Genomic DNA, 13,428 nt, shown 5'->3' with positions numbered 1-13,428 from the left:
CCCCCCATTACTACTTTTATACGTCCTATCCTTTGTGTGCGAGTGAATGTATGCTAGTGGCAAGTAGATTTAATTGAGTGACCAAAATAACCCCACCCTCGTTGCTGCCTTTGCATGGAAGAATTTTTAGAAACTTTTCAGAGGATATTTTGCAAGAAATATCATTATAATTCTACCCATCCGGACACTGATCGGTACTGACCCCTCCTCAAATGCCCATGTGCTCCTTTTTTTTTTTTTCCCTCTCCCTCTTTTGGTACCAACATAATTTACTTTGGCACTACGTGAAGAAGTTGTAAGCAATTTTTTTTTTTTGGGTATTAGAGGTAGGATTTTAGTAATACGGCTAACAAATTAGGATTTTAGTAAGCCTCTCTCTGTCACTCTCTCATATTATGTATGTAATGTATATTTCGCTCAATTTCCACACAGTTTTGCAGTATTATTATGCATTTGTTCTTCAAGTTTAATGTGTTCCTATAATATTCTAATTCTCTTTTTCTCCCTCTCTCCCTCTCTCATGATTTAAAAAAACATTAGGTGAAGTTTTTCATGTAACCCCACTTTGGCAAATTATTGAAAGTAGCTTAAAAATAAACTATCTATAGATGTTATAGTGTTACGTATATGTCAATGGTTACCAGCTAAGATTGAGCAAAACCGAGTGGCAGTTGTCTGGTTTTTCAAGCTTCTTGGTGTTAAAAATTTGTACCAACATTTATGGCATTAATGTGCACTCTGCTCTACTACCAACAAATCAGGCAATCCTCTTTAGGAAATATTAACAAAATACATCTCATTTTTCAAGAGCAAGTTTTATTAGTTTATTTCTTTTTTAAAAAAAATAAAGTATTATAATCTGTGTTTCCAAACATTCTTTGATGATATATATTTCTTAAATTTCTCCCATTTTGCTTAGAGAAGTTTTTGTTTCTCTTTTAGAAGGAGGGGGGGGGGGGGGGGGGGGGGGTTGGGCAAAAACACCGTGCATTAAAGAAAACCGAACCGAACCGATCCGAACCGTACCATTCGAACCGATTTTAATTTTAAAAAATAACCGAAATATATGGTTTGTAAAAAAAACCGAAATGCAGGTTCAGTATTCGGTTCACTCAGCTGAACCGAAAAACCGGATTATTCCTAGAATTTTATTTAAATAGACACGTGTTAAATTTTAATTGGTTGCATAAGATAACTAAAATAGACATGCACACACACGATTACGGGTATATATATATATATATATGTTATAATTTCATAAATTAGTGATAAAATGTGTTTTGAATACTTTGTATTTATTGTTAATATTTGTAATGAAATTAGGATAAATTAATTGTTGAAAAAATTATTACATTCATAAGATCTAATGGGCTAAAAATTTAGAAATTCAAAATAGGCCCAAAACCGAAAAAACCGAACCGATCTGAAAAGATCCGTTTATGTTCAGTTTTTATTGAGTTCGGTTCTTATTTAGTTCTTTTTATAAAATAACCGATTTAAATCAGTTCTGCTTAATTTCGATCCGAACCGTGCCCACCCTTAGGGGGTGAGAAGGACTAAGGAGAGATGGTGGCCCCTCATAATAAACAAAAGATATTAAAAAAAAAAGTTGGGGAAAATGCAAAGGGCCGCACTAGAATCTGTGAACTTAGTGTTACTACAAGTTGAAAAGCAAAATACACTTGCAGCACCCAATGCATGAAATGTTGTTTTAAAGTAAAGGTGACTGTAAATCCAGCATGCAAATGCACTTTATATATGCATTGATTCTCTCCTTTTATGGGGTTTAGGGCTTTGAGTTGTAGTGTAGTAATTAACAAGTAATATTATTTACAGCAAGAGTTGCACAGCAATTTACTTTTTGGATCTCCTCATCTCATGCTCATTTCATTTAGAGAGTTAATTTGATGGTCCCCAGGAAGGAAGCATGTGGCTTCACCAAAGATCTCTCTTTCTCTCTTCACTTCATTTTAATGAAGAATTTGCCCCGTGTGTTTTTATGCTTTTGTTAAAAGGAATCAAAAGCATGCCTAAGCAAGCATGTGATCCCATCTATAATTACCCCTCATTAACCTATTTATTTTCAATTCCTTGAGCTTCTCTTTAATTAGTACACCTTTAAACATCCCCCTTGTGCACGTCTTGGAAGGATTAATGACTATCTTCATTAAAACAAAATCCTGTTTATTCTTTCAAATCACGATGTGTTAATCTAGAACATCGTGATTATTACTTTTTATTATTAATTATTAGTCCGATTGTTATTATCATTTATCAACGTGATTTGGACATACCCTTATTATCGAGAAAGTGTCTGCTTTCATTTAAAAAAATTGCATGACCCTTTCTTTTTTCTTTCCCCATGATATTATTTATATATTAGTTATGATATGTAGTACGTGCTTAGCTTTACCTGATTAACAGTAATCCATGTCGCTAATCTTAGTCTGTAAAATTAAATAATATGATTGTAAAGGCCAAAGCCAAAGTGCTTCTGTTCATTTGTGATTTGTCTTCAGCATGCCTCCACATTAACATCTACGCTATGTCTCCTCACTTTGCTATACGACAAACTCAACATTCCAATGGACCCAAAAATAGCAAAGTTAAACAATTCATTTTCATTTCTTCTCAGTCTCACCCTTGAATATTATTTAATTATATGCTTTGTTTTTTATTCTATGCTTTTATGTCTTGCCCAATATATTTTTTGGCCACTTCTTTCCCTCTCTTTGTATTCTCTCTTATTAACAAAAACGAGAGATAAAAAAAAAAAAAAAGATTGATGCCTATGCGCAGATCATATTAGACCAACTGATATATCATTGATGTTGATCATTTTGCTCTTATTGTGTTTCCATAATTTCACAAAATGTTTAGAATATTCTCAGGGTATCATGTGTCTCACGGATTCAGATTTCATGTGCTCATTGTCCGATTCATATTTATTACTTAATTTAATTAATTAATGTTTATTTTCAGGAGAATCACCCAGATGATGAATCCTAGACGTTCATGTGAATTGAATATGTGATTTTGGTTTATACACGAGGATTTGGGGACCCAATATTGTTGGGTTTAAAAAAACACTGCTTAAATTACAGATATAATTAATAATCTTTTATAAGAAAACTCCTAATTCTAAGGTAGCATGTCTTGCAAGTAAGGAAGTTTTTTTTTTTTTTTTGGTTGTCAACAGAAGATTTATATTATACAAAATTTGAAAGACAATTACAACTGGAAATCATATCCAAGTTGGCCAAAAAAAAATTGGGTTTTATGGATCCCTAGTAAATGCGTGCTTGTAGTCTTTATAGCAGGAGATATTATTAATTTCTTGTAATTAAAACTTGCATATTAATTTAATCCCATATGCCTCCTATTTCAGCGCTTCTGCCAAAGCATTTTAGCTGGCTCATGTCTGCCCTTGATTAATGCGACCTTGTCTGGGCTCTTAAGCAAAAATTGAAAATTTCTTCTTGGATGATTGGACTAATTATAAATAATATGTCCCACGAGCATGGCACTTCTCTATTTTCACGATCATCTTACTACCTGCCGCATGATTGATTATCAAGAGATTAATAATATTTTTTCAAAGTCCTTGAATTAATGTAGTTCAGTCGACTGTGAGTGCATTTTTTTTTTTTTTCCTTCTCAATCCATTCATACGAAAGAATTTCCAATTGCGTACTTTTTATTTAAACACAAAACTTTACCAACTAAATCCACTAACGTAATGTATTGTATATTAAAACAATCCCAAGTAGCCTGATCATTAAAAGCAACATGTGATTGCTCCATGTTAAAAAGATAAGAATATATTTAGTGAAATTTAGAGGTAAAAGAATATTAAAAATGTAAAACGAAAATGGACAAGTCAAAACAGATGAAGGGACAAAAGGGGCTAGGGCCAGCAATAAGGTAGTCACTGAAGAAGTCATACGCATATAGAGAGGCATCGTCACATGGGAGTACCAATCATGAAGAGATGCAGATGAGACAATGGCAGGGGATTTGGTGGAGCCATTTAAATGCACAACTCATTTGTAGGCTTTTGATCCATCAGCATTCACCAAACCTTTTCTTTAAAGTCTTTCCTTTAATCAAAGAAAAAGATAAAAAGAGTTAGAGAAGAAGAAGAAGAAGAAGAAGAAGAAACTCAACTCAGTCCATCAAAATCAATCTCATAAAATAAAAATAAAACAGTATGATATACCCACATTATTTAAAATGTGTGTGTGTGTGTGTGTGTCTATCCTTATATATGTAAACTTATACATAAAATTGCTGCATATTCTGACCAAGGAATGACAACTTGGAACCTTGTTGGTGATTTTCATGACAATCCCACCTGTGCCCCTTTGCCCCTTTATTTAATGCATTCATTTGCTCCTGCAAGCAAACAATTTTTCTTTTTTTCAAAGATATATATTTGTTTTTTAATTATGCAAATTTTTTACTGTGCCAGATAAGATTTTAGTAGAAATTTGATATAGAAAGTTTTGCGGTAATTGCGGTTGCTTTGAGAGTAGGGACTTGGAAGGTTGGATTTATTTATACAAAATTGAGCTATAGGGATAGGACAGGCCATAGAGTAACAGAGAGTGTAGTGTAGCAATAATGAGGCCAATATTGCGGAACTGATTGTTCATAATTTGATGGGGACTCTGACCTACTGCTACAATCTAGTCCTCAAAACACGAGGCTCATTGTCTCCATTAATCATTGAATTTGAAACGATGAAAACATGAATAACGATAACGTAAATCCAAAATGCATTACATTTTCACATTAGTGTTTCAATTAAATTGCATTGTTGGCTTGTCATTCTTGGGGTTGCATTTTCAAAATGAGAAGCAAATTGAAACCCTAAAAATGGAAAATCCATAAGTGTAGACTGATATTAACATACTAAACTGAAAGTTCTACAATTTTGTTCGCCAACACAAGACAAGGACTCAACACTTGCGCAACTACATATTATCCCACAAAAGTTTTACAAACTGCTGTAATGGAAGCATGTCAGATCGAGCATATAATCAATTAGGCCCAGCCCAAGCCAGCATCTATCCTCAAGTTTCCGGAAAATTGGAAGGCAGCAAAATGCTCCCAGCTCTGTGATAAGCTATAGATTCACCGTCTGCATCAGAAAAACATAAAAAATGTGAAATGCAAAAGAGTTAAAAGTTTCGAAATCCCTCAAATACGGTACAAGTAAATTATATGGCAGAAGAAAGGAATAAACACGACTCCATGCGTGTTAAAGTGATGAATTATGCATCTGCAACTTTAATTGCCGTTATTTAAAAGATCAGGCACCACCCGGATTTTGTCTCCAGCCCAACACTCCAGAAGCTTATTATGTGATGGCTAAATTTCTTATGATAATTCAGCTTAAGAACCGATGTATGATCCCCTAAGCAACACATAGATATAAATGTGATCTAGAATTGAAGAAATTGTTGGCATGTCAACTTTGAAATCAGCAAAGATGTAAATCTTGGTTATTTTACCAAATCTATAGAGCTCTCATCACATAATCAGATAATTGGACACCAAATTCGAGGTCTTGTTTAACGGCCATGTAGTTAGTATTGCTTTCTTTGCAATTTTTATTTTGTCATGCTTCGGGACTTGATTCAATCACTCAATATCGAATACTTAAATATTAAAATCCATAAAATAATCACTTCAACATTATATTCATAACTCAGTCCATTTGTTGTATAAATTTCTGGATTCCAGTGACCGAAGCTTAAAGCAAGAACAGGGATGATACTTTTTACGGAGTGATAATCAAAGTCCATGCTCTTCAGTCAGATGCTACCACAAGCTGCAACGTGTTGGTTTAATTAAAATTCCACTCTTACAGACTTAAAACACAAACATCTACATATTTACAAACAATATAGGACCATATAGAGTTTAGTGCGAGCATTTGGAATGTGCTTTGTGCCAGTTATAAATGCAACTCCGCTATTCCTGCTCTTGTTCATTTCCTCTTTCACATACTAGTAATTCATATGAGCATGCAATCCAGAAATAAACATTAGGAACCATATAATCATGTTTCCATGAGAGGTCCAGAAAAACAGAAATCAGTAAAAAGGGATTTAACAAAGAACAAAACCTACAATGGCTTACTATGGCAGGAAGCAATAGCAGCTGGGGAAATGCTAACCACTTTTATGGTTTGTTCAGCCAACTTCACATGCTGAAAAATGCCAACAGATGACAACCCAAGCCGTTGTTATCTGTTACTGCAACTGATTAGTAATACAGTTTCCAATCACCAAGAGGTCAGATGAAAGCAAGGAAAATGCAAATAAATTGAAACATGAATCAGACTGTCCATTATGAAAGGCTTGATTTATTGAATAAGAATATGACAAACAGATCCCAAAAACAGAAGTCAGAAATCAACAGATGACAACTAATGACTTATTGAGTCAGTGAACCACAATAATCATACACACAGAGGGGTACTTGGCATCAAATCCTAAAACCTTGTGGTCAATAGTCAATTATACTCACAGGTGAACCATGTTGACCAAATTTTTTATGATATATAAACGCTTAACTGGAGAGAACCTCCCAGACTTCACTAAGAGCTGACCAACTATCCAATGAGTGCACACAATGCACCAGAACCGACTAAAATGCACAGAATAGGAAACCTATTTCATAATTTCTGTACTTCCATAATTTTTATCCATGATTCGCAGGACATCATCTGAGCTTCAATGATCTCAAACTTTTCATTGTGGGGGAAAAGGGACACAAGTATAAATAGCACTATGAATGCAACCAAAAAGGGGACAAAATCATTACTTCTAAGTGACGACCTTGAATCAAAGAGGCTTTAAAACAACAATCAGCAAGCAAGGGGATATTTTGCATGATGATCTGCAGTGGGTTTGAAAAAAAACCTTTCAGCATCCACATATCAGGTCATGCTGTGCAGCCACAATATCCTGGTCTTAAATCATTCAACTCAGGTATCTAAGGCTAACAGGTCGCCCAAAATGGAAGAATCCGGCCACCACATGAATAAGCAACATCAGCGACTCATCGTTGACTATCCTATTAATGTTCCTCATTTTAAACCAAGAGAAAAGGTGTCAAACCCCAACTCATCTGCTGACATTGGGAAGTGAGGTGTGCAAGCCTCCAACTTCGGGCCTGGAAAATGCAGGGGAAGTATCAATAATTTCCTCATATGAAAATAATCACAGTACCAAATCGTACAAAGGATATCAATATTTAAAAAGTATCAGTCCCATAGAACATTCATATCCACGAGAAAGCATGGAACAACTCCCTTACTAACTAATTCCAACTTACTGAACCCTGGTTAAGGGGATCAAATGACAGAAAGATGCAAATGATAGGCAAATTAAAATGACAGCGAGAATCATAAGAATAATCTTCTCTGCCCTTTGGAGAAACAGTAACTTCCTTTATATAATATAAGCGCACAGGTGTAGGCAGAAGAATCACATGGTCAAGCATACATCTGTGTGCCTACAACTCAAAAGTACAACATGGTCGGAAATTTCAATCCTCGTATATCTCAATATTTATTTTGCTAAACTAAAAAAGATGAAGGACGTCAACTGATACAAATCCAAAAAGAAAGAAAGAAAGAAAGAAAGAAAGAAAAAGGGAGAGTAAGAAAACATTGTAGATGCACATGGATGAGCTCAGAAATATTAATTGCAAAGTTTATGTTACATTAATTTCGAACTAGACCACTATATGCATAAAACCAAAAACCAAGGATTAACAAGACAAACAATATTTTTCCTTTATCCTGCATCTTACAATGAAGTGGGGCAATCAAGGAAAATTTTTATCAGATTCTACAACTAGAAAAGAATAATTTGACAAAAAGTAAATCCAGATTTTCCTATCATCTAATGGGAATGCTATTATCAGCAGAAACTAAGCTTCTTAACTCCATTAAATGTTCATCATTTGATATATGGAGTGAAAGACGAAGATTTGTAACCAATGCTTCTTGTTCCCAGCTTAGTGGACCTGACGCATGCAATGCCTCCATAGTGCAACGGTACGCATGCAATTCTAACCTATGGATTTCAGCCGCCAAATCCTCTTTTCTTGGAAGGTGACAATTTCCTTCGTCATATGCCAAATGACAAAAAGATTCAGCATCACTAAAATTACCATTACTGTCTTCTGTAGGACCTGCAGAAACATGACGAGGTAATTTATAGGAATTATTGATACTGATACTACAACTACCAACAGAGCATGCAACACTATGAGCATCATTTGAATCTAAGTTCATTGCTAATGAACATCCAACAGCTGCACTTGATCTTCTCCTCTCCACTTCCCCATCACAAAACCCAGTCGTTCCATCGTTAAAAAAAGGATGCATGTTACTTTCATCCTGCATTTCTCTTGGAAAAGCAACAGCATCTGCCTGCTCAGGCAACAAGGATCGATTTGCAGCAAGCACCCGGAGCAACCTGCCATCTTTGTCGACCGCTCTAAATTTCTCTGCAGTTCCAGTTCCTTCAACCTCAGAATAATGATAAGAAGACCCTCTTTTCAGAATTCTAGATGAAACAATATTGGAAATGATATTCACTCTGTTCTTCACAGGAAAGCTTTCATCTTTTGTGTGAAGATTAATCCTCGTGTTCAACTTCTTAGTTTGGAAGCTTGAATTTTGGCAGTACTTCAAAGTTGGACTTTTGTAGTACTTCCCATCTTCACGACTGCTAGAACCCTGAATACAGAACCAAAATAAATGAAGATTTTGATTAATAATTTAATTATACTCGATATATCATTTAGTCATCTGTAGAAGATGTACAGCAGTTGAAAATTACAAGAAGATCCATATCACTACAATCCCTAGATAAATTGCACAGTTCAAATATTCAACTTTGAACTCAACTTCAAGTTCACTCTATAAAAGTACTGATGAATATCAGAAGATGTTAACCAAGTACAACATGAATGTTCAACAGAAATAAAAGAAATAAAATGCATACAAGAAGTACATTGACATTGCACCATGTGTGAACAAGGAACTGCAAAAAATAAATCAGTACATAGCTTAGTAGAAGAAACAGAGTCAGACAAAAAATACCTCTCCTACCACAATCCACTTGTCCTCTAGCCAGGATTGTCTCACCCGAATGTCAAATTTGCTGACTTTGAATTCCAAGGAAGATCCAAGTAACCTAACCAAAAAGTACTTTTTCCCCAGGATCTTTGAAATTGTTGCCATTTTCCAAGAATAATTGTTAAACACTTCCACTACATCACCAGGAACCCAATATTCAGAAACGTCAAGTGAAGGAGGGCATGGCCTGATGGCCTTCCTGGATACCCTCTCAAACACTGTCTTGTCAGTAGAAGCTGCATCCCCATCATACCTAACAGTGTAGTTGTGGCCATTTCCACAAATTATCTCCCCACAACGCCAGGAGCCCGAGGGCACCTCCTTCTGGCTTAAAACTTCCACTTTATCTCCTTTCTTAAACCTCATTGGTGCTGTATTATCACCTGAAATCCCAATGTTTCCAAATCTGCAGCAAAACAAAGTGACTGAAATAAGAAACAAGAAGCACGCCAGAAGATAGCATAACAAACAATGAACAAGATTCATATAACATGATCAAAATGCTAAGTTTTGTAGACAAATGAAATCCTCAGAAGAAATTAATCAATTAAAAGACATTGATCTTAATCATGTATGACTGAGATTTATAAGATCAAATTCAAATCCACCATGCAACAATACGGCTGCATTTAGTAATGTGAAGGTCTTCAATATCTCTTTTTTGCCAAAGAAACAGAGACTTACAAAAATTTAAATGCAGAAATCAACAATGGAGACCTTAATAGGAAAATCAAAGAACAAAAACAATACTGAAGCGATCAGTCAAAGCAGATTCAATGATCAGAAAATGGAAACGGCACTACATACACACACTTACAGCCTCTGATTGGTTGCTGAGAAAATGCAGGAAAAAGAAAAAGAATCAAACTGATCAAAGAAATCTTAAATAAACAAAGCTTAAAATAAACCGAGCTTCAAATAAGTGTTTTTACTAAGTTCTAACTCTTTTATATTTAAAAAAATAAAAATAAAAAAATGCTGATGTTTCTTTCTTTCAGTATCCTTCCGTTTTTTTTTTTTCTCAGCAACCAAACAGAAACTGAATTATCAAAGAAAACACAAAACAAGGAGTAAACAAGCAAAATTTAAACTTTGCGCAGTAAACATTAATAATCCAAACAAAGATAATAAAAATTAAACGCAAAATCAGATCCTAAAAGTTATAAAAAAAAAAAGAAAGAAGAAATTAACTGAATTACGAAACAGAAAAAAAAAAGGAACCAAAAAAAAAAAAAAGAGAAGAAAAATTGACTGACCTTGTATCGATTGAAGAGAAACGCTCGTCCGGTTTTAGATTATTGCTGTCGTTGTTTTTGAAAGAGTTTTTTCTTTTTTGTTGTTTTTATTATATTTGTGGTTTGGTTATTTTTACGGGAGCTTTTATGTGTATTTTTAGTAGGCTTAAGTTAATAGGATCTTTCTTTTTCAAAAATAAAAATGCAGTACAAGAAAGATTATATTATAGCGAATTATTCGTATTTATGTACTTATATATATATATATGTATGTATGTATTAAGTAATTTATTAATAAAACAAAACCAAAAAAAGGGAAGATGGCATGGCTTCTCTGCCAAGTTGCCAAACCGCCTAAGAATAGCTTGTTGAGTTGGGATTAACTGTTCCCTCTTATCGTGTATTAGCACTCTCTCTCTCTCTGTCTCTCTTATTTTTTCATGCTTTTGGATTAATTATGTTATCCACATTTTTCTTTTCTTTTTTTGTGAATGGGTTGAATCTATATGCATTAAAACTTATTCCAGAGCTACATCGAGTATGGTTTGAAAATTTATGCCTAACCTCATATCATAAGAATATATAAGAGGAGGCTCGAACATCACTCGACCGACCAGAAGCTTGAGTGATAACGTTTGAAATGTTTTTGGATTAGAAGATAATAATTAACTTATTTCTTATTAGGAATCCATTATTTTCATTTTGTATTTAAATTTTTAGTGATGCTAATTTTTAATAGATTTTCTGATGGATTATATTTTAATTGACATCATAATAGCGTCGATACTAAATTAAATGTTGAGATTAGCTAATGCGTCTTACTAAGTAATAATACTTTGTTTCTCGAGTAATATAATGATAAATAATGTGACATTTATATTTTAAATTAAGAAAAAAAACGTAATTTTAAATTAAGAAAAAAATTTCTTCTACTCGTGAGAGGAGTGAATTACGAAACTTTTGTTTTCGTCTTTGAGAATAAATAATTTATCCGTTATTAACAGACAGATCTACGGGTGACTTTCTTTTGTAAGTCTGATCTTTGTGGTGAGCTTTATCCATAGATTCTTAACAATTAATGTCGAAGCAAGCACCGAATCGAGCATGAGATTAGGTGCCACCAAATCGAGCACGACATTATGCTGGGTATGGGATCAATATAGCTATGGCTTCGTGAACATCCATTGCAGAGCATCAATGTTAGAATCACCAATCTCACACGAGCCAAACATAATTAATTACCTAGAGGGGAACTTAGGCTGTTTTTTCTAAGTTGCTTTTTAAGGGTGAGTTACACTACACAATGAGTTCAAAAAAAAAAAAAAAAATTGCTATTTTCATACAACAATGCGTGTAAGTGTGAGATAGTGTACCCAAGCATAAAAAGGAAAAGAACCCATGTTGAATTGGTCAATAAAAAGGGAAACATAGTTTCATGATCTTAGAGTTAGAGTTATATGATAGTATTTTCAGTATCAAATTCTCAAATTTATAATGACCCTCACCTTACTCTCAGGTGCGTGTGCCCGTATTTTTTTAATACGGATATTTTCTTAAACCGTGCAGTTTAAAAATTACAAATTTTGTGTTTATCTTAAAAAAATAAGAACGCATACACTAGAGAAAGACTATATAAAACACAGCTTCTAATGTATTGAGATTTGTATTTTTTTATATTTTAGTTACAAAGTGTGGATGCCACTAAAAGATAAAAAATAAATATTTCAATACCCTCATTTTAACAAAATTAAAATGTCCTCAGATTTTATATAATATTGATTATTGAAATATGTGACTGATCAATTAAACATTCATTTAATGATAAAAAAAAAAAAATGTGGTCAAGATTGTTGCTAATAATACAACAACGAAATTTCAACAGCAGCCAACCGGGTAATTGCCTTATTTTGACTGATGGCATTAGACTTCTGAACATGTCAACCAACAATCGCGCAATTATTCACATCATGTGTATCCAATGAAAAACAGTCAAGAGGGTCATGACCATATAGCCTATGAAAATAACACTTTTTCTTTTCTTTTCGTTGTTATTATTTTAAGGGTTAATTTCGCCTTGCCCCTTGATGTTTTAACATTTTCCACCGCACCCCCAAATGTTTCAACAATCGCCACCCCACACCCAAATCCATAAATTTGACTGTTTATTCTAATGACCAAAGGATAAATTTGAAAATTTATGTCCTAAATATTATTTGGTGATGATAAATTAAATTTATTTGATAATTTAATTGATGGAATTAGTGTGTAATTAGCTTTAATTAAGAATTTTTAATATAAATATCAATTATTGGATTAACATTTTATGTCATTTAATTCTTCTTCAATTCAAGATAAGAGTCATTTCTGATATTTACTTAAATTTTAAACAGCTCCATTAAAAATAATGGTCAAACTAACCGAAATGGGGGTGGGATAGAAATTGTTGAAACATTTAGGGGCGAAGTGAAAAATATTAAAACATTTGGGGGTTGGGTGGAAATAACCCTTATTTTAAAAATTAAAGTAGTGCAAGTTTGAATTGATTTTTTAATCCTTACTACTCTCAGAATTTGGATATAGACCACCGATCAAATAACATTATTTCAAAATCACTTGGTTAAATCCGAAATACCACTTCAGTTCTTAATTTTTTTTTATTTTTACCATTTTGGTCTTTAATTTTTTTTTATATTTAATTACCCATAACATCATTGACACTATAATATATAGTATACAAGAAAGAACATGCTTGTTGGGTTTTTAAGTTACTATCATATTTGTTGAAAAATCCAATGTAATGTGCTTGTCAAAAAAGATTTTGTAAAGAAATGGATATTATAGGCATTTGAAAAGTAGATTAGGAACTTAACTGTCACTCTACAATAATATAAATAAATTACCCTAAATCAAATGAAAGGTTTGTGTGTGCATTTGGGTTTTGTGAACGGTTGGCAAGTTGTATTCGAGTAAAGTTCACAAAAAGTGATAATAATCATATAAGAAAATATCTTGGAAGTAGTAAACGTGCCT

General features: G+C 33.5%; 1 protein-coding gene across 7 annotated transcripts; it reads right to left on the bottom strand.

The window, feature by feature from the left end:
* Positions 1-4,791: 4,791 nt before the first annotated feature.
* Positions 4,792-10,627, bottom strand: LOC18054828. Of its 7 annotated transcripts, none has more exons than XM_024178001.1 (5): positions 10,420-10,627; positions 9,128-9,569; positions 6,933-8,761; positions 6,138-6,269; positions 4,792-5,143 (listed from the first exon to the last, which is right to left on the bottom strand). In XM_024178001.1, the coding sequence occupies exons 2-3, from the start codon at positions 9,527-9,529 to the stop codon at positions 7,916-7,918; spliced, it is 1,248 nt and encodes a 415-aa protein (XP_024033769.1). In that variant the 5' UTR covers positions 9,530-9,569; positions 10,420-10,627; the 3' UTR covers positions 4,792-5,143; positions 6,138-6,269; positions 6,933-7,915. The 7 variants fall into 7 exon arrangements, with proteins under 7 accessions (XP_024033769.1, XP_006451002.1, XP_006451000.1 ...); XM_006450939.2 differs by having other exon boundaries at positions 6,138-6,257; XM_006450937.2 differs by having other exon boundaries at positions 4,793-5,143; positions 6,835-8,761.
* Between the last annotated feature and the right edge of the window lie 2,801 nt (positions 10,628-13,428).

Source organism: Citrus clementina, unplaced genomic scaffold (genome assembly GCF_000493195.1).
Source record: "Citrus clementina cultivar Clemenules unplaced genomic scaffold, Citrus_clementina_v1.0 scaffold_1, whole genome shotgun sequence".
Taxonomy (NCBI): Eukaryota; Viridiplantae; Streptophyta; class Magnoliopsida; order Sapindales; family Rutaceae; genus Citrus; species Citrus x clementina.
The sequence above is the reverse complement of the archived record's forward strand: the minus strand, read 5'-3'. Positions and strand labels throughout refer to the sequence as shown.